Raw genomic sequence first — 20,497 nt, forward strand, 5'->3', positions numbered from 1 at the left:
TTAATTAAAACTGCTCGGCTATTAGCTCAGGCCTACCACTGATTAGCTCTTACATTTAAATTCAGCCCATTTCTGTTCATCTATATGTTGCCACGTGTTCCATGGCTTTACCTGTGTGCCATTACATGCTGCTCCCTGGATGGCAGGCTGACATCTCCTGACCCAGCCTTCCTCTTCCCAGAATTCTCCTTGTCTGCTTATCTCACCTATACTTCCTGCCTGACTACTGGCCATGTAGGACCTAAAACCTGAGAAAGCTTAAAAAAAAAAAAAGATTCTAAAATGGAGCTAAAAACAGCTTCATAGTTGTCTCTCTCAGGCCAGCCACAGCCTGTGTGCTTGAGCTACTCTATGGCAGATTTGTGGCATGCAGGCTTGAGTGCAGCATGGCAGATTTCCACCATGGTACACACTGGCGTCTCCAAGCCACAATGCACTGTGTTGTGACAGATTTAGCTTTTGCTAGTGCAGAAAAAAAAAGAAAAGAAAAAGAAAGAAAGAGGTTTCTGGCCTACACGCTGCTGGATGGAAGCATAGACCCATTGCTTCCAATAGTTGGCAGTGAGCCTGGTTCCCAGAGCTGGCGGTAAACGTAGTTCTGCCATGTTGGGAAGATGAGGTGGTCAGGGCCAGCAGCCAAAGCTGCCATTTCAGTTCTAGTCATGCTGCAGTTTAAAGCAATAGATTCACAATAAGGTAGATTCAGATGGGATAAACCCTAAACAGTTTACAGTGTGTGTAAAAATGTACGTAGGCTTGGAAGAGAGGGGAAAATGAATATAGACAGTTACATAAAGAAATAGCTTTAAAAATAGTCTTTTAAAGGGACAGTAAAAGTAATATAAAAAATAAGTCACTAAAGATGGAAATCACACAGAGAACCTGGATTATATTGTCTTTAGGATTTTTAACTACAGAGAGACATTTGATTGTAAAGGCTGCTCAGTTAAACCAATATGTATATTTTAAAGGTATCTTGACTTCAAAATTTGGATCTAAGGATATGTTGCTTTGAAAAGGAGGCTCTGTTTTTGTTTCCACAGGAAGAAAGAGACTATGGATTTGTTCCAGGTTAAGATGGATCAGATTGGATCAAGCCAGACCTCCTGAACCTTAACAGATGGTACCTATCAACAAAGGTTATAGGTGGTCTTCCCAGGAATTGACCATTATCTTGAATTTTCTCAGGATCCTCATAAGAATACAACACCCTTTATCAGTAGGAAGTAGCCTAGAAAACTATGCCCACATTCCCAAAAAATGGATTATGGATATTTGTCTTTGTTTAGGTTGTTGGTTACAAACATTGTTATTGGTCATAGTCAATATCTTTCTAAAGAAAAAAGGGGGATATGATATAGAGATGATAGGATGAGAGGGTAGATTATTGAATCTACTTTTAAAGAGCAACTTGTTTAAAAATGCTTTACATTGTTATGAATATTACTTTATTGATACAAATTTAAAGTTAATTTTGTTACACTTTATATATTTCTATTCTTTTTAAGGTATTATGTTTATGTAACTTATTTAAATTATAATGGATAATCAAGAAATACAGATTAATAATTAGTCATCTATGATAATCAAATCTATAGTCATGTTAGTTAAGTTTTCTAGGTATACATAGATATATTTCAGTTAGGTAAGTAATCTTCAAAGACCTACAGAATATAACATTTAAAATGTTTTAAAAAGCCGGGCGGTGGTGGCGCACGCCTTTAATCCCAGCACTCGGGAGGCAGAGGCAGGTGGATCTCTGTGAGTTCGAGGCCAGCCTGGACTACTAAGTGAGTTCCAGGAAAGGCGCAAAGCTACACAGAGAAACCCTGTCTCGAAAAACCAAAAAAAAAAAAAAATGTTTTAAAAATTTAAGATTTTTATGGACAGTGAGACACATCTGCTCCTGGCAGCACCAATTTACTTCAGAGAAAGATGGGCATCAAAGACACTCCATATGGAGTTTATCTTCTTCTTGGCAAAAATAGCCATTTGGACAAGAAACTGTTCTTGCTTGGACTGCTTGACAAAATGCTGTATCAACTGGACATGCAGGACCAATAGGAAGGTGACCACTAAACTTTGCAAGGCAAGATGGTTCTTCAGGTTCCTGCTTCACAGAGGAGACTGCCAGATATTCTACAGGACACAGAGAGAAGTGACTAAGAGACTCTAGGCCTATGGGCTGAAGATGGATGCTCCATCATTGCAGAGGAACTTTGGATGACTGTCCAGATAGCCAGCTGTCTCTGTCATTCTAGATTTTTGGAAGTTGCTTACAATGCATTTCTTGTTTACTTAGGTAATATTATATCCTTCTGGGGTCTTTGATGTAGTTGAAGACTAGATAGTTATAATTTTCCTTGGTTATGATAAAAGATAAATTAGATATGAAACCTTAGACTCACAAATATAGGATACATAGAATATTTTCTTTAATTTTTTTTTTTTTTTTCGAGACAGGGTTTCTCCATGTAGCTTTGTGCCATTCCTGGAACTCACTTGGTAGCCCAGGCTGGCCTCGAACTCACAGAGATCCGCCTGGCTCTGCCTCCTGAGTGCTGGGATTAAAGGCGTGCACCACCACCGCCCAGCTATTTTCTTTAATTTTACAAAATACAAATAGACTAGATATTGTAACTGTAATTCCTGCTTGATAACTGTTCTACTATATGTAATTTCACTATGTTAAAGTTAAAAACCTTCCTTTTTGATTAAACAGAAAGGGGGAAATGCTGTGGGATAATGCTTTTGTACACTGGTTTAATAAAATGCTCATTGGCCAGTAGCCAGGCAGGAAGTATAGGTGGGATACGCAGACAAGAAGAATTCTTGGAAGAGGAAGGTTGGGTCAGGAGATGCCAGCCTGCCATCCAGGTAGCAGCGTGTAATGGCACACAGGTAAAGCCATGGAACATGTGACAACATATAGATGAACAGAAATGGGCTGAGTTTAAATAAAAGAGCTAATCAGTGGTAGGCCTGAGCTAATAGCCGAGCAGTTTTAATTAATATAAGCCTCTGTATGTTTATTTGAGTCAGAGTGGCTATGGACCAGGTTGGAGCTTGAGTTTTCCTGCCTGGCCCACAGTCAGGACAAATCTCTCTCACCTGCCAGTCCCACAGCAGCTAAGACCCAACCAAGTAAACACAGAGACTTATATTGGTTACAAACTGTATGGCCGTGGCAGGCTTTTTGCTAACTGTTCTTACAGCTTAAATTAATCCATTTCTATTAATCTATACCTTGCCATGTGGCTCGTGGCTTACCGGCATCTTCACATGCTGTTTGTCATCGTGGCGGCTGGCAGTGTCTCTCTGACTTAGCCTTCCACTTCCCAGCTTTATTCTCCTCCTTGTCCCGCCTACACTTCCTGCCTAGCCAACGGCCAATCAGTGTTTTATTTATTGACTAATCAGCAACACATTTGCCATACAGAACATCCCACAGCACCAGGTGGGACACAGGAAAACTTCAGCTACACCCTGGTACCTTCCTGCTGCTTCCTGTCCACCATGATGTGAGAGGAAGAGCCACATATCCCACCACCACAATGCTCTTGCCCAAACACAATGAATCAAATTCTCTAAAACAGTGAACCAAAATAAATCCTTCCTTCATCAAGTTGTTTTTACCAGGAATTGGTCACAGAAACAGGAAAAATATCTAATACAAATGAGTTGTGGATTCTACACTACATATACCAGAAAGTTATACCACCTGGTCCAGGGATCCTTGTTCCAAGCCATACTATTTTCATTACCATCAAGCCCCATCTCATAATGCATCACTAGCTAGGGAGAAGAAAGCATTTCCAAAGATAATTAATGGTCTTAAGAGAAAACAGGGTGACAAATAATATTGAGACACTCAAGAAAAGTTTATTCTATTCAATTCTTCTTCAAGCCCCATCAAGAAAATCTCAGCAGTGTGCTAGTATGTCTGACACATACTAATCGCCATACAGTAAGAAAGGTTCATCATGTCCAGAGTTTACACTCCAGTTATCCCTATGACATATGCATATTAGTTTACCTTATAGCTCACTTATTTTCAGTTAAAACATGATTTGACTCAAAAGAAAAATGCTGATCATTGATTGTAATTGTGGTCTGCAAATATGATGAGATCTATGAAAGCTGATGGTATTGAGTCCAGGCCTGCGCTCACTCCCATTAGTTCCATACTCAGATGAGTAAACTAAGGTGCTATTATTGTTTGAATCAGAAATGTCCTCCACCATAGGTTTAATGATTTGAATGCTCATTTTGTAGCTTGTGAAGTATTTTGAAGGCTGTGGAAGCTTTAGAGGGTAGAGCCTAGAAGTAAAAAGTAGGTCAGAGGAGCCTTTGAAGGTTATACCCATGCCCTGGTGTGTGGTGGTATTGTGTTCCTCAAAATATTGTGCACCCTAATAAACTTATCTGGGGTCAGAGACAGAACAGCCACTAGATACAAAGGCTAGAAAATGGTGGCACTCATACCTTTAATCCTAGCACTCCAGAGGTAGAAATCCCTCTGGATTTCTGTGAGTTCAAGGCCACACTGTAAACGGCCAGGCATGGTGACACATGCCTTTAATCCCAGGGAGTGGTGGTAGAAAGAAGAAAGGTATATAAGGTGTGAGGACCAGAAACTAGAAGCATTTGGCTGGTTAAGCTTTCAGGCTTCTAGCAGCACAGTTCAGCTGAGACCCATTGTGGATGAGGACTCAGAGGCCTCCAGTCTGAGGAAACAAGACCAGCTGAGGATCTGGCGAGGTGAGGTAGCTGTGGCTTGTTCTGGTTCTCTGATCTTCCAGTTCACCCCAATACCTGACTTGGGTTTGATTTTATTAATTAGACTCTCTAAGATTCATGCTACACTGGTGCCAGCCTGCACTTCCTGTTTCTTGGTCTTCCACCACATAAAGAATTTCCTAGTTAACATTAGCTGTCCTAATTAACATTAGCTGTCAACTTGACACATCTTAGAAATACCTGGAAAAAAAAAGTCTCAATCAATTGTCTTTATTAGGTTGGTCCACAACCATATCTGTGAAGGACTGTCTTGACTGTTAATTGATTTAGGAGGACCTGCCCACTTATGAGTGGTACTACTACTCTCTGAGCAAGTGATCCTGGGTTGTATAAGAAAGCTACCTGAGCATGAGCCTAAGTAAACAAAAGGGAAAGCCCAGCAAGCAGCTTCCTCCATGGTTTCTGCTTCAGAGTTCTGCTTGAGTTCCTATCCCAACTTCCCTCACTGATGGACTGTGACCTCAAAGTGTAAGCCAAACAACAACAACAAAAACCTTTCCTTTCCTAAGTTGCTTTTGGTCATAGTGTTCTATCACAGAAACAGAAAAGAAATTAGAGAACACCTCAAGGTTCTGCCATCATAGATGGAGCTGCTCTGCCATGCCTTCCCTACTGTGATGGACTTTGAAACCCCCTAAAACCATGAGCCAAAGTAAATCTTTCTCTCTGAAGTTGTTTCTCCCAGGCATTTGATCACAGTGATGTTAAAGTTACTAATACAGGCTCCAAGGATGCTTGCAGGACTGGAAGTTAGCAGGAGTAGTCTTCTGTGTGGTTCTGACAACAAGGAGTGAAGCCAGCTAGCTGATTACCCTGAGGCCAGAGCTGAGAGCCAGCCTGATGAGCCTTGCTCACCATCCTGGTGCTGATATCTGAGGCAGAAAACCCTAACCCTAACCCTGCCACAGAGAGGGTGCAATGAGTAAGATAAGGGTTGAAAAATTAAGAAAGCAAACTAGGAATCACTTCTTTTCATACAACCCCTTTTCTTTTTCAAGGGTGGTTGTTTTTCCAGAGAGCCAAACAGACATTAGGGATGAATTTATTTTGTGCAGCAGAAGGCTGATAGGTTGCTTCCCCCATAACAGGAACAAACGTCCCTGTTTTACTCTGTCATTGTTTATAGAGACAAAGAGGCAACCCTATGTCTGCAGAGGGCTCTGAGAACAACATCCTGCCTGAGGACCTTTGGCCAAAAATAAACTCCAAATACTGCCTGGGCTGGGCATTCCCAGCATCCCACAGAGGAATACTACAATGGCTAATGTCAAGTCTGCCCATCCCACTTGTCTACCCTTCCTGTCTAGGAAGCACCCCATGCAGGCCTTGCTTGGGTTCCTGCTCTGACTTCCCCCAGTGATAGACTGTGATCTGGAAGTGTAAACCAAACAGACCCTTTCCTCTTCTAAGTTGCTTCTGGTCAGTGATTGTGTGTATGTCTGTTGGGAGGTTGGGGCAGGGGGAATCTATGCATCAGCATTGAGCTTCATATAGATCCACTTATACTTTCTAGCAGAATTACAACTAAGGTAGGAACCACCTGCCAGGCCTTAGTCATTAAGACTTCAATAATGGAGAATCACGAGCCCAACTAAAATGAGCCACAGCAAAATGTCCTACAGACAGCACTGCTGAGGCGAGTCACTTGGTGCTCCACTCTGAACTCACTCATCTTCCCAAATCTTGGCTGCCTGGCCTGTAAAGCAGATGCACGAATGTCCTCTTAGAGTGTTACTGAGAAGATCCACACATCTGTAAGAAATCAGTGCAGTGCAGTGTTGTACTCTGAAGGATCTAAAGGCTATAGAAGTCTGTCACAGAAAACAGCAGGAGGATGTTGGTGTGGAATGGTTGTGAAGGGTCAGGCTTGATCCTGACCTTTTTCTGACAGACATCAAGGTTTTGGTTCTCCAGAGGAAGAGTGGCTCATGACACAGCATGTACACCTAGATTTGTTCTTTTTGTCCCGATATACACCCTGTTCCCAGAGGAACACAGGACTTCTTAGAAAAACAGGTAAGACAAGGCAAGCACAAATCATTGGAAAATAATAACAGAAATGAAGTATGAATTTCATCAAAAAATTGTAAATATCTCAAATAATAACATCAAGAAAGTAAAAAGATAGGGTCCACAATGGAGAAAATAGTTGCAAATCATATATTTGAGAAGAGACTTGTATCTAGAACATACAAAGAATTCTTGTAAGTCAACAGCAAAAAGACAAATAACTAACTTTAAAAATGGGCAGAGGATTTGAATAGACCTTTTTCAAAGAATACACAGATGGCCAATAAGCACAGGAAAAATTGAAACATTATCAGTGACCAGGGAAATCAAAATCAAAATTGTACCAGGAAACCATCTCATACCCACTAAGGTTGATAAAATTAAAGACAGAAAACTGAGGGCTGAGGAAATGGCTCAGTGGGTAAAGTACTTACTGCATAAGTGTTAGGACCTACATTCAGATACCCAGGACCCATATAAAATGTGGATGTGATGGTGCACCTATAATTCCAACACTGAGGAAGCAGAGACGGGCAGATCTCAGGACCTGTTGGCCAGCAAGTAGTTTGGCCAGCCAAAATAGTGAACTCTAGGTTTAATGAGAGACTGTCTCTAAAAATAAGGTAGAAAGAGGAAGACACCTAAAATCAATCTCTGTATTCCACACATGCATAAACATGTGAATGCACCCAAATAAACATTCTTGATAGTTCTCTCTGCTCGTTTGTTCATTCTCTCCTCTCCTTCTTTCCTTCTTTCCTTCTTTGCTTCTTTCCTTCTCTCTCTCTCTCTCTCTCTCTCTCTCTCTCTCTCTCTCTCTCTCTCTCTCTCTCTCTCATACCCACACACACAACACAGAGTGAGGAGGAGAGAGAAAAGGGAGAGAGAGAATAATATTGATGAAGATATAGATAAATCAGAACTTTCAGGTGATGGTTACATGATCTCATGTAATTTATTTTCATTTTATATGAGTGAGTGTTTTCCTGCAAGTATGCGTGTGCACCACTTGTGTGTCTGGTGCTCAGAGAGGCCCATGAAATGTTCTCCTTTCCCTTCTTTTTCACCTCCCCCTTTCAGATTTGGCAACATGGCCTCCTAGAAGCTCCCCTGGTTCATTGGCTGGGCTGTCAGCTTTTTGGGACTCACTTTCCATCTTGAAGAAGGGCCTATGCTGAGGATGATTTAGTTTGGGGACACTGGCTCTGGGGCTTCATTGAAGCCATCAGTCTCTAGCTCAGGCCCTCACCCAGACCTTTGCTTCCCCTGTACCTGGGCCTCTGAATCATTGAGAAGTGAAGCAAGCTTTTGAGAAAGCTCCTCCAGGAAAGGCTGAGAAGGCAGTCCAAAATTTATTGTAGGAAAACACTCAACCCAGGGGATGGTCTCCCCCAGGTCCCTGGACAGCAGCAGATGGTGTGGTTTAAATTTCAGAAATTGAGGAGCACTTAAGGAAAAAAATGTTGGCAGGCATCAAGGCACTTACAAAACCATCTAAGCTGATGAGGGAATCCAGGCCTTCTGCCTCTAGAAGATGAGGCAACATGAACAGAGATAAGGAACCCGAAGACTCAGTAAGGGTCTTCTGACAGAGGCTTCTGGCCTAGGGAAAGAGAAAGGGGAGCAGGCCCAGTGCTTTCTGATACCCTACACTGAGACAGACCACAGGGCCTACTCCCTTTGGGGCAAAGGAAACTCTCTACCCTCACTAGATAATCAGAGGTAGGGGTACTGAATGGGAGGAATGGTAAATGGTGCTCCTTGGGAAAGACCCAGAATTCCTCAATCACAAAGATTAAGATCAAGTCCTGGCCTTGCCACTTTCTAGCTGTGTGACCTGGAAAGTGACAGCTGGCAAGCCTTCCCTTCTTCAGCTGTAGGATGGAGTATCTACAGTAATATAATAAAAGGACTCTGAGCTAGTGCTTGACACAGCAAGTACACAGTACTTGTCAGCTGCCATTGTTTTGGGTAGACATATGTAGGTGGCAGCCTCATTGGTGGTACACATGAAGAGGAGGACCAGGCTTTGTAAACGTGGATAGGACAATGTCTTGATAGAGGGTGGTAAAGACTTCATGGGCTGGCAGCATGAGTTCTGAGGTCTACAGGCCCTGCCTGCCTATATGTGTACAACCTGGAAGCCTGGCATACTAGGAGCTCAGCCAGGGAGCTGTTGTCACCATCATTCCCCAGGATACTTCCTCCTCTTAGGAGCACTGCCTCTAGACTTGAGACATCTATTCACACTCAGAGTGTTTGCTGTGTTTTACATGGTGGCTACACCAGAAATGCAGCCACCTTTGGCTGCTTCATATGCCATGACTGTGGTCAAGAGGATGAGCCATTTGCATGCTGACATTAATAGCTATTCAATGGCTCACAGATGGAGGGTGTAGCCATATTGTCAGGTCATACACTGGCCAGAGCAAGCTGGGCAGTTTTTGCTTTGAGAGGCATTTTATCAGCATTAATTCTGCTGGTCCTATAAAGGATTAGTGATGCCTGAAGGGCCCATAAACAGAAGTGTGACTAGGATAGAAGCAGAGGGGAGGAGGAACCAGTGTAGAAGCAAGAACGAGATTTATAATATGTCAGAGGTGGCCACTCAGTAGACATTTGGAGAAGCAGAATTATACGGGTTACACAGTTTGGCATGGAAAGGATATGGCCATGCCAATTATAGTCACTGATGAACACACCTGCTTGAGAATAGGTACTAAGTATTGAGAGAGAATGGTGGTTAGGACTTTGTCCTGCAAAGACCTGTGGTGACTTGGTCTATCATTAACCTGGGACATCCATTGAGGAACTGTGTCCAATGACTAGGGGACTGAACAAGATGATCAATGGTTCCAAGGGGTAAGAAACTATCCAAAATATAGCTCTTATCTCTAGAGTTGATGGCCTGCACCAATAGGGAAGCTACTTTTCAATAAGAAAAACTAAAATTGGTTATGGTTGCTCATGTCTATAATCCTACCAAGTAGGATACTGAGGCAGGAGGATTAAATATTTGAGGGCTGGTGAGACAGTTCAGTGTGTAAAATCACTTGCCACCAAGCCTGATGACCTGAGTTTGAGCTCCAGGTCCCACATGGTGGAAAGAGAATTGACTCATGAAATTCTCTCTAACCGTTGTGCATGTTATGGCATATATACATGCGCGCGCGCACACACACACACACACACACACACACACACACACACACACACACACACACACACACAATGCAAATTTAAAAAATGTTTGAAGTTAGACTGCACACTGAGTTCTTAGCCAGGTTGGAATAGTGAGATTTTTGTCTCAAAAAAAAAAAAAAAAAAGGTGGTAGAGAGAGGAGGTGGATGTTTCTAGGGTTCACTCAGCTAAACCAGGTAGAACAGCTATGACCAGACCATTAAATGGGTCAAGTCATTGTTACAAACCACCACCAACTCACCAAATGAGTTTCATTTAGGTTGGGTCTTTCTCCTTCCTCCAGCAACCATTAACTGGCTATAGATACTTAGGGAGGAGTTGGTAAGGCCTCATGAGCCCTTCCTCCTCTGTGACAGGCTCAATCTTATCATAGATCTTGTGTAGGTAACTACAGTGACTGTGAGGTAATGACTCCAACTGCCAGGCAGTAATGATGCATATCTTTAATCCCAGCATTGGGAGGCAGAGGCAGACAGATCATGTGATTTTGGGGCCAGCCTGGTCTACATAGAGTTCAGGGCAGCCAAGGCTATACAGAGAAACACTGTCTCAAAAAACAAAACAAAACAAAAAAAGAGTCTAAAAACTATGTTAACTATGTCATGCCCAAAAGACAGTGCTCCATAACACTCCAACCCTTCCCTTGGATATTACATTCTTTCCACTCCTTCTTCCATGATGTACCCTGAACCTTGAAGAGAACAAAATAGATGAGGGCTCCTTAACAGTCATTTATTCTAGAAAGAACGTTTTTCTATAATGTATCAAAAGGCAGCAGATACTAGAAAATCAAGGTTGCCTGGCCTGTGGGGGCTGTGTCATTACAGTTTCTTCAACTGGATAGATGTTAAGGTCAGCGTAGACTCCTGTTCTTCAGTATTCTCGAGAACACACTTCAGAATTCCCCACTTTCACTCAAGGATTCCCCTCATTGCCCAGTTCCAAACTGCTTGATGGACCTCTCCCTCCTGGTCATTCCTGGCCCTGACCCTCCCCATCGTTTTACTGGAACTACCTTCTGCTGAGACCTTTCTTCTGTGCACTTCCAACCCCAATTTTAATGAGACTCACCTTCCTGTCTAAATCTGTGGGCAGTGGGTAATAAGAGGATCCTTAGAAGGTACCAGGTTTCCTACCCATATGCCAGGTCTATCCTGAAGCACCCACGTCTGACTCTCTGAGGCTGCAACATAGTCTGGGTAAAGATGGAAACTGGCACTCTGGGAACCACTGGCAGCCACCATTCATGTATGTCAGGGCTGCCCACATTCCTAGACAGGGCTTCCCATTCTTCCCAATGAGAAGTTTGGGAGGACTCTTACCTTTGGAGTGAGGTACTTGGTCATTATTTCCTTCCCCTTCTCTCCAAGTTTTTCATCTGGAGTAACTTCATAGTCTGCCTAAAACAGAAGGAAAAAAAAAGAATAACAGTTTTGCTACTGAAGTTGGAATGATTATGGAGCCTTGGAACCTCTTGGTCGGGAACCATCTGACCAATCCCCTCCTCCTGTAGAACAGGTAACTGTGGCACAGAGAGAGGAAGACTTGGCCAGGGAGCTCAAAGTCCAATCAATTTTACCCTCCATAGGAAATGATCCGGCCAACCATGAACTGAAACCATGAGCCCAATAGATTTCTGCTACAAATTTGATTTTTCTAATAGAAAATAGAAATCTGACAAAAAAGAAACATGGGGACTTTTCTAGAGGGTCTTATCAGAACATTGAAAGAACCAGCTAATATGACAAGGGAACAAAAACTGTTATTTATTTATTTTTAAGGGAAAATAGGTTTACAACTTTAAATGATATAGTATAGCAGTTCTCAATCTGTGGGCCACAATCCCTTTGGGGGTCCCATATCAGAAATTTACATTATGTTTTTTTTTCCAGTTTTTTGAAACAGGGTGTCACTGTGTAGCCCTGGCTCTCCTGGAATTCACTCTGTAGACCAGGCTGGCCTGAACTCACAGAGATCTGCCTGCCTCTGCCTCCCAACAGCTGGGATTAAAGGTGTGTGCCACCACCACTGGGCCACATTCTAACAGTAGCAAAATAGTGGTGAAGTAACAACGAATGATTTTATGGTTGGGGGGTCACCACACAGGGAATTGTATTAAAGGGTCTCAGCATTAGAAAGATTGAGAACCATTAATATAGTCCATCATAGTGAGGAGGCCATGGTAGAGTTCATGGTGGCAGGAATGGGGACCCAGGTTAGTCACATTTTGTTAGACCAGGAAGCAGAACTCAGGCTGAAAGTAGAATTGGGCTATAATATGCAAGACTTTCCACTAGAGCACCATGTCAGCCACAGGACCCCTTTGTCCCAAAGGTTCTATAGCCTCCACAAACAGAATCACCAACAGAGCTCCAACAGACTTGGCCAGTACCACTCCCTACAGTCCTGTCAACTACAACACATGTGAATTCTCTGCAGGGACAGTGTGGCTTGTCAGAAATTTCCTGGCCTCATTGGCTTTTTCCTGGAACCTTGGTACAAGCCTCCATGACACTAACTCTTGCATTCAGGATTCCTGCAAAGTTAGCACTATGTAGATGGTGCTGTCAGGTTCTGCTGCTAGCTCAAGATGTATCCAGGACCCCTTTTTATTACAGGTGCATTGGGTCTCTGAATGTCTGCTCAAATACTCTGGGAAAGCATAATAAGCTGCCTTGGAATCTTTATAGTTTCAGGCATCCCCACCCCACATACACACACAAACACCCCACACACTTTACTTTCAACTCAATTTCCATTTTTATATCCTGGAGCCTTCTATGAGTGAGGTCTCATCTTCAAGACCCCTTTCCTATTGTTCCTGTGCTCCATGATGCTAATCTCTCTAACAATTACAGCTACTTTTATCCTTGGCTTTTTCTGTGCCTGCCCCATCTACAACTTTAAGTACACTCACATTCTTTTCTTCACCAAATTCAACATTGTTCTACTTTTTGCTCAGATTTTTTCTATAAATCAAACTAAAAGAAGAGAGCAAAAACCAGGTCACAGTCTGACTATACTGTTAATGAAATTTCTTCCCCATAGAATTTGTTTCTCTCTGATACCTTGTGGGCCTAGCCTTTACTACATTTGTACCAGCATTTGGATCTTCTGAACTCTCACCAGAATGGCCCATTAAGTTCTACTTACTATATTCTAGCCTGCAGCTCCAAACTCTTCTACATGTCTTTTGCCAACCAATTCTGAAGGCCTACAAACCACATGGTTAGGTCTATCACAGTAATAATCCCCTTTCTCAGCACTAACTTTTTTGTTTTAATTACTTTCTGTGTTGCTATAACAAAATTCAAAAGCAAATTAAGAAAGGAAGAATTTATTCTAGCTTGAAGTTTTAAAGAATATATTGATTCATGGTTGGGAAGGCAGTAGTAGCATGAACCTGAATCCATCACATTTTGACAGATCAGGAACCAGGGAGTCAGAAGGTACCATTCTACACTATTTAGTAGTGAAAAGCCACTTGCCCAGAGTCGTGAAGCCAGAGGTGGCATGGTTGGGGCTCTGAACTCCATACTCAGAACTCTTTCTTGGAACCATTAAGAAACTTAGGACTCCAGGTCACTGGTAAATTCAGGAAATTCCAAGCTCTAAAGAAATCAGAAAATCAAAGTTTACATGTTCCCTGAGCCAAGAAGGGCTCCTTCACTCATCCAATGCACTTGCTAAATGGATAAAAGGCCTCATGTGTAACAAGAAGCTTGAGTGAGTTTGCCTTTCTCATTTAGTCAAAGCAACTAATTGCAGATGGTGTATAACCACTTCAAAACCTACCACCTGAGAATTTGTCAGCCTCAACACTAAAGAACAGACCAAAAAGGCACGGGAAATGACCAGTGTGGACAGGTCTGCAAGCATTCAGTGGTACAGTAGATACTAGGCCCTTCTTGCCAAATTGAAGGCAACTCACAGCTCAGGATCTAAGTTCTAGTCTCCTTATTCCTGCCAAAAGACCCTCCTGGGAATAAAAAAATAAAAATAAAAAAAATAAAGTCAAGAAGCATGTGGAAGGTCCACAGAGGGAGCAGTACATTTTTATCCAAAGCAAGCAAGTTCCTTTGCCTTCTAATAAAAGAGCCAAGATCCACAACTCTGCAATGTATAAACATGAAACCTATGACCATTTGGGCTATAGTGTAGTTGCTCTAGAAGATATTCAACCACTTATTTTATAAGAACTGAGGCTCAGAGAGGCAAAGAACTTGCCCAAGTCCACATAGCCAGTAGTAACAGAGTAAGGACTGATCCACTAGGACCTGATTCCCACTATGCCACCAGGTCACAGCACATCTCTCCTACAGCCAATTCCTTATCACCAGCAAAAGGAGGCTTAGACTACTGCAACTTTCATGGTGTCTTGATCTGACTAATGAATTTCTGAGATGCTTTAAGGAGAGGAGGTAGCTATTTCTTCTTGATTCTTCCTGTTACCTTCTTCCCCTATATTCCCAACAATCCCCCCTAAAATTCAGATGGTACACATATATACACACCCATGTACACACACACACACACACACACACACACACACACACACACACACACACACACACACACAGAGCGAGAGAGAGAGAGAGAGAGAGAGAGAGAGAGAGAGAGAGAGAGAGAGAGAGAGAGAGAGAGATTCTACATGGAGCATTGATGACAAACTTGCCAAACATGGCAGGAATGACTGTTCCCAATATACAGAGGAAAACACTGAGTTTCCAAGCTTCAAATATAGCAGAACTGGTAGCAAAAGAGCTTCAACACCAAGGCCAACCCCCCTTTTCCAGGAGGAGCAAAGAAGCACCCAGTATCCTGTGTTCCTGGAAGCCTCACCCTGTGGTCTGGCACATCAATATAGCCAGACTGCTTTATAGGTCCAGGTCCCTGGGCAAATGGCTGACCATTTGTGGTAACTAAATCCCACTCTGAACACTGAATTTGCAACTGTCCCAAAATACATCTATAAAGGCAGTTCTATTTAACCAGACGGAGGTCTGGGGCTCACTGATCAGGCTCAGTGACCAGCTGAAAATATTATTGCTCTGGGTTCTAAAAGCCATGTTAAAAAAGAAAATAACATCACATTCAGGTCAGCTTTCTCCCAGCAGAGGCCAGATGGGAGCAAAGCTCCACTGGAAGGCAGCTGGGAGCACTTGGGGACAGGCCTTCCCACTACTGGATCAAAAGGCCTTTTTTGACAAGACTATGTCAGGCCACTACCACTTGAGAAGCATTAGTTTTGGGAGGCAGAAAACCAACAGAAAGATGCCAGCTGGTTTTTCCACACTGATTAAGTCACCTAGAGTGACAGGTCTTGTCTCTGGAATGATCCCAATGAGGGCTGGGGCTAGTGGGGACCAGTCCTGAGAGGCCACCTAAAGAGAGAAGGAAGGTGCCATGATGGATGGGCTCAAGGCAGATCACATGACACAAGGCTGTAACCAGTCCAGAAACCATCTATTTGCCAATATTCCGGTCCAGTAGTGGGGAAAAGCTCCAATCAGTTTATACCAGCTCATATCAGAAAATGGAAGCAGCAAATAGAAGTTTGTGCCAAGAGTCTAGAAATTTCCAAAAATGGCAGGCAGATGATGACTTTACGGTAGAGAAATAGCTATGTGCTGTGTAATAAACTCTTAATTCCAGCTCTTGGCAGTTGAGGCAGGGCAATCTCTAGTTCTAAAGTCAGCCAAGTCTCCATAGGAAGACCCTGTCTCGTAATTTCTAAAAGACAAGAAAGGAAAACCTAATGCAAGGAATGTCCTTTGAACTCCATCTAAAGATGATACCTTCCCACCAGAGTGGGTAGCAGGCCATGTCCCCTACCGCAGCAGAAGAGATTTTAGCCATCTTCTTTCCTGTCCATCCGAGTCCTTCCCACTGCTCATAACTCAGTGCCCTTGGAGGCTATTTCTTTTTTCAATCACTCCAGGTGCAAACAAGGCAGGCAATTATTGCACCAGCTTCTCTGTGATTTATAACAAACGAAGGGTGGCCTTGGGGAGCAGGTGCTGCCCTGACATAAGGAGCAAAATGCTCTGCTGAGTTCAGCCAACAAAGGTTAGTCATCTATCTGTGCTGCCAGAGCACCAACATCACTGGATACCCCAGCTTATAAACCTGCTATTTCATGCTCTGGGCCTGCTTAAACTGCATCATCAATCTCAGAAAACACCAAGGAAAACAGGTCCTAGCAGGGAAAGCCCCCTCCCTTAGATGATTTTTTTCAGGACCATGTTCAAAGGAGCCACTCTGGATCAAGAGCAGCATCTAAGCTGGATGTGGTGGCATATACCTTTAATTCTAACATTTGAGGTGCAGAGGTGGGTGGATTTCTGTGAATTTGAGGCCATCCTAGTCTACATATTGAACTCCAAACCAGCCAAGGCTATACAGTATACTTTGTCTTTAAGAGGAAACAACAACAACAACAACAGAGTTTATACTAGTTTCTGCTTTGCCTCAGCAGACTTAGTGTCACCTTCTCTAGCACTGGCAGAAATATGAAGTCAGACATGCCATGAAACTTTGCTATCTCCAGCTTCTGTAATTATTGGTGTGGTCAGCTATTCCAAAGCCTGTGATGCAGGCTTGTACCATGCCTGGTCAGCAGTGCTACTCCAAGAAGACCTTTCTGCAGAAACAGCAAGGTCCACCCACACTGGCCCTGGTTATTTGCATGTGCTGACTACAGAGGCTGCTCCTCCAAGCCCTTTCCACCCAGTAGAAGGGAAAGACAGTGTGAAGATGAAGTAGTTTTCTCAACTGGATTTCACCTTGGCATCTCAGTCCCCAGACCTTCTTCTGAAGACCCAGGTTTCATAGACCAGCCTCCTGTTTCAGTCCCTTCCCTCATCCTAGCATGTCAGAACATGGTGACAGCAGAAGGGAAGCCCACCAGCTGATCTTCTCACCTTGTGTGCACTTTGTAAACTTCCCTGCTACATTCACACTTCAAGTGAGTGTCCACTTCCTGGGAAGTCCCAGGTGATAGTCTGCACCATGCTGCAAGGGGTAGGCCCCAACCTGGCTTTCTTTCTGCTTACAGTTACAATGCTGAGCCACTGCATGGGGAACACCCTCAGAGGTCCAGGGTCAGATGGATCTAGCCTACTCCAAAAGCTGTATCTGCCTGTCATATGTTCCTCATTGAACAGCCCAACCAAGTCACTGTGTCATCTTGACACAGCTTATGAGATGGGATCTGTGAGAGAAGGGAAGAACAGACCCCTACCTATGCAAGACTAAAACTACCAGGAATGACCTTTGGACCTTAGCCTGTGAGTAATGTCTGGGTTAAAGCAGGTACTGAATAGAAGAGAGGAGGAAAGAGCCACTGGATCTCCCAAGAGGGAGGTGAGAAGTCCCAGTATCACAGAGTCTCACAGCAGAGGAGCTCTAGTATACCACCTCTTGTCTGTCCCACATTGCTCTTCTGAGCTCAGACCCAGATGGCTCTCCATCCTCTCCCCCAATGACTGCTTTTCCTCTACCCCCAGCCCCAGAATGAGTTCCCCACAACCAAGCTCATCAGACCACCACACAAAAGCCTGTCTTTGTCACTCTTAGTTCTGAATGAAAGTAACCTCAGACTAAATGAATTCAGGCAAAACTTTGCTTTCTTGGCTCCTGGGACCAAGAGACACACACGCAAGTTAGAGGACAACTTTTGTGAATTGATTCTCTTCATCCATGGTGGCAACTGAGGATGAAACTCAGGTCATCAGTCTTGGTAGAAAGCATTTTTACCCTATGATCCATCTCACTAGCCCCCTACTTTAAACTTTCTCTATGAAAGAAGAACTTTCCCTCAATCCACTGACTCCAGAGAAAGGCTTCCCTCGTTTGTCTCAGCTCATAGGCTCAGCTCTCCTCTAATAATCAACTGTAGTCTAGGCTGGCATCATTTGGAACAGTCATATAATTAGGAAATAGAAGTGGGACATCTAGGAGACTGGACAATTCTACAAGTGTCCACTAGATGACTCCATTTTAGAAGAAGACCTCTTTTCAGATAACCTTGAGCACAGGGTCTGGCTTTGCCAACTCCTGTAGGTCCTTTTGCATCTAGAGAAGTAAGACCTTCGGGCTGGGGCTATAACTTAGGTTAGGCAAAGTACTTGGTTGGCCTGCACAAAGCCCTGGGTTCAATCACCAGTACCACATAAAACCAGGCTTGGTGATGTACACCTTTAATTCCAGCACTTAGGAGCTGGAGGCAGGAGGATCAAAAGCTCAAAATCATCCTCAGCTACACAGTATTTACGAGACCAGCCTGGACTACATATATCCTGCCCTCCCCCCTCAAAAAAAGGGAAAAAATAGGACCCCCAAGGAAAATTAGAACAGAAACAGAAAGAAGAAAAGGAGCAGAGTACTTAGTGTCCTAGTGAGGTAGAATTATGTAAAATGATCACTTTACATAATTCCAAACAATCAGGCATAAAGTCACTAATTATGTGTGCTCATGTGTAATTCTAGGCGAATGAAAGGCTTGGCTTGACTTTTTAGCATTTCCTGACAAAAGGTTTCATTTGTTATTGCATCATCTTTGAAACTGCCAGCTAACAAAATGGGCTCAGCAACTCTTGACTCAGGTTCTGGAGAATTCTCTTTTCATGCTGACTCATGTACCTGCTAACAGCAGGGCAACAGCAGCATGGATGTTCTGAGATCAGGTTGCAGCTCCTACTATGATACTGTATTTCTTTCTTTCTTTTTTTTTTATTTGATGAAAGTTTATTTCTTTTGTTTGTTTTTGTTTTGTTTTGTTTTTGTTTTTTTGTTTGCTTGCTTGCTTGCTTGTTTGTTTGAGGTAGGGTTTCTCTATGTAGCCTTGGCTGTCCTAGAACTCACTGTGTAGACTAGGTTAGTCTTGAACTCACAGAGATCCACCTGCCTCTACCTCCCAAGTGCCAAGATTAAGGTGTGCACCACCATGTATGATTTAAGATTATTGGTTTTTTGGGGTTTTTTTGCATATGGGTTACTAACCAGGCAGTTGTTTCTGCTGTTTAATTTTTTTTTTTTTAATACTGAATGCCATTTATTGAAGGAAGGAGGAGGTCTTGAATACAGGCTTACAGCACAATGGGAGAACCTCGGAGGGCAGAAGTTTGCTATAGATGTTTTACAATCTTGCATCTAAGCTGTTAACGCCCATTATGCAGGATACACAGACAAGGAACTTCCCTTAAGCATTCAGGAGGGTGAAACCCGGCAGGGAATTAGCATAGGGAGGATATCAAGGTCAAGGTCAGCAAGCAAGGCAACAGTTATCCAAAATGGGGGCCAGTGCCCTACAGGTCCCCCTTTTACTAATAAATGAGCTTCTGACTTAGGTTGCGTGGGATGTCAGCAGGTCACCTCACCCATCATGGAGACGCCTGCCCAGGCCACACAGGCGCTCTGTCTTAGGTTGGTGAGCACCCCCCCCCCACAGGCATTACCCGTCTCTGAATACTCATTATCATACAGGCTCAATTGTGTGTGAGCTGCAGAGTTAACTGCTGCCAAAGATCTCAAAGTGGCGCTGGGCTTGCAATCTGTGTGTTCGACACAGAAAAGACCAACAGAAGTCCTAACCCACCCATAGCCAGTAGCATTCCCTTCCTTAACGAGCCTTACTGCAAATTGGAGTCCTTGTACGATAGTATCCCAAAGGCAAATGGAACTTGAGTTTATAAATTTATAATTTTAAAAGCCAATAGAAATGTATATAACTATTGAATTAAATTTATCATGCCCAATAGAATGAAAGATTAATTAACTGTGGTAGCTACTTTTGCTGCCAGGGTCTCCACTGTGCTAGCTGTAGTAACCAATTATGAGATGCTAATCCCAGAAACAGTAGCAGTGGTGGCCGCCTCTGCTATAACAGCAATAACAGCAGCATTACTGTATTTCTTAATCTGGAGAGCCAGCCATGGTGTGAAGATGCTCAAGCCACCCCATGGAGAAAGCTTCCAGGAGAAGAGCCAGCACCAACTTGTCAGCCATGTGAATAACTGAGAAGCAGATCCAGCCAACATCTTGGTGTGACCTTTCCAGATCTTTGAGCCAAGAACACCTTCTACACCATCCCAGAGTTCCTAACCCACAAGAATATGAGCTAATACATAGTATTACTTTTTTCTTTTCATTTTTTCCTTTTATTGAAAATAGGTTCTTTTCTCATACAATATATCCTAAATACAGTTTCCCCTCCCAGTTCCTCCCCACTTCCCCTCCCCTCAGGATCCAGTCTCTTTCTGTCTCACATTAGAAAAGAACAGGCTTCTATGAGACAACAACCAAACATGGCAAAATAAAATATGAGATAAAGAAAAAACATCACATCAAGGCTGCACAAGGCAATCTAAAAGAAGAAGAGCCTCAAGAGCAGGCACAAGAATCAGAGACCTACTCTAGTACGTTGATTCCTACTCTTAACAGCTCTCTGAACTTTATAGTTGGTGCTGCTTACTTCTTTTGACA

General features: G+C 43.1%; 1 protein-coding gene across 10 annotated transcripts in view; it reads right to left on the minus strand.

Moving 5' to 3' along the window:
- The window catches only part of Grk5 (G protein-coupled receptor kinase 5), a 221,444-nt gene that overhangs the window by 41,043 nt on the left and 159,904 nt on the right, over positions 1 to 20,497 (minus strand). For 5 of the 10 annotated variants that reach the window (XM_052714761.1, XM_052714758.1, XM_052714756.1 and 2 more), the window contains one exon: positions 11,335 to 11,412. In XM_052714761.1, coding sequence (XP_052570721.1) covers positions 11,335 to 11,412 — 78 coding nt within the window. Of the gene's footprint in view, positions 1 to 11,334; positions 11,413 to 13,496; positions 13,594 to 20,497 lie in introns of those variants that run through there. The other 5 variants (XM_052714765.1, XM_052714763.1, XM_052714764.1 and 2 more) reach the window with 3 other exon arrangements.

This window comes from Peromyscus californicus, unplaced genomic scaffold, assembly GCF_007827085.1.
Source record: "Peromyscus californicus insignis strain IS unplaced genomic scaffold, ASM782708v3 Scaffold_4__1_contigs__length_199733344, whole genome shotgun sequence".
Taxonomy (NCBI): Eukaryota; Metazoa; Chordata; class Mammalia; order Rodentia; family Cricetidae; genus Peromyscus; species Peromyscus californicus.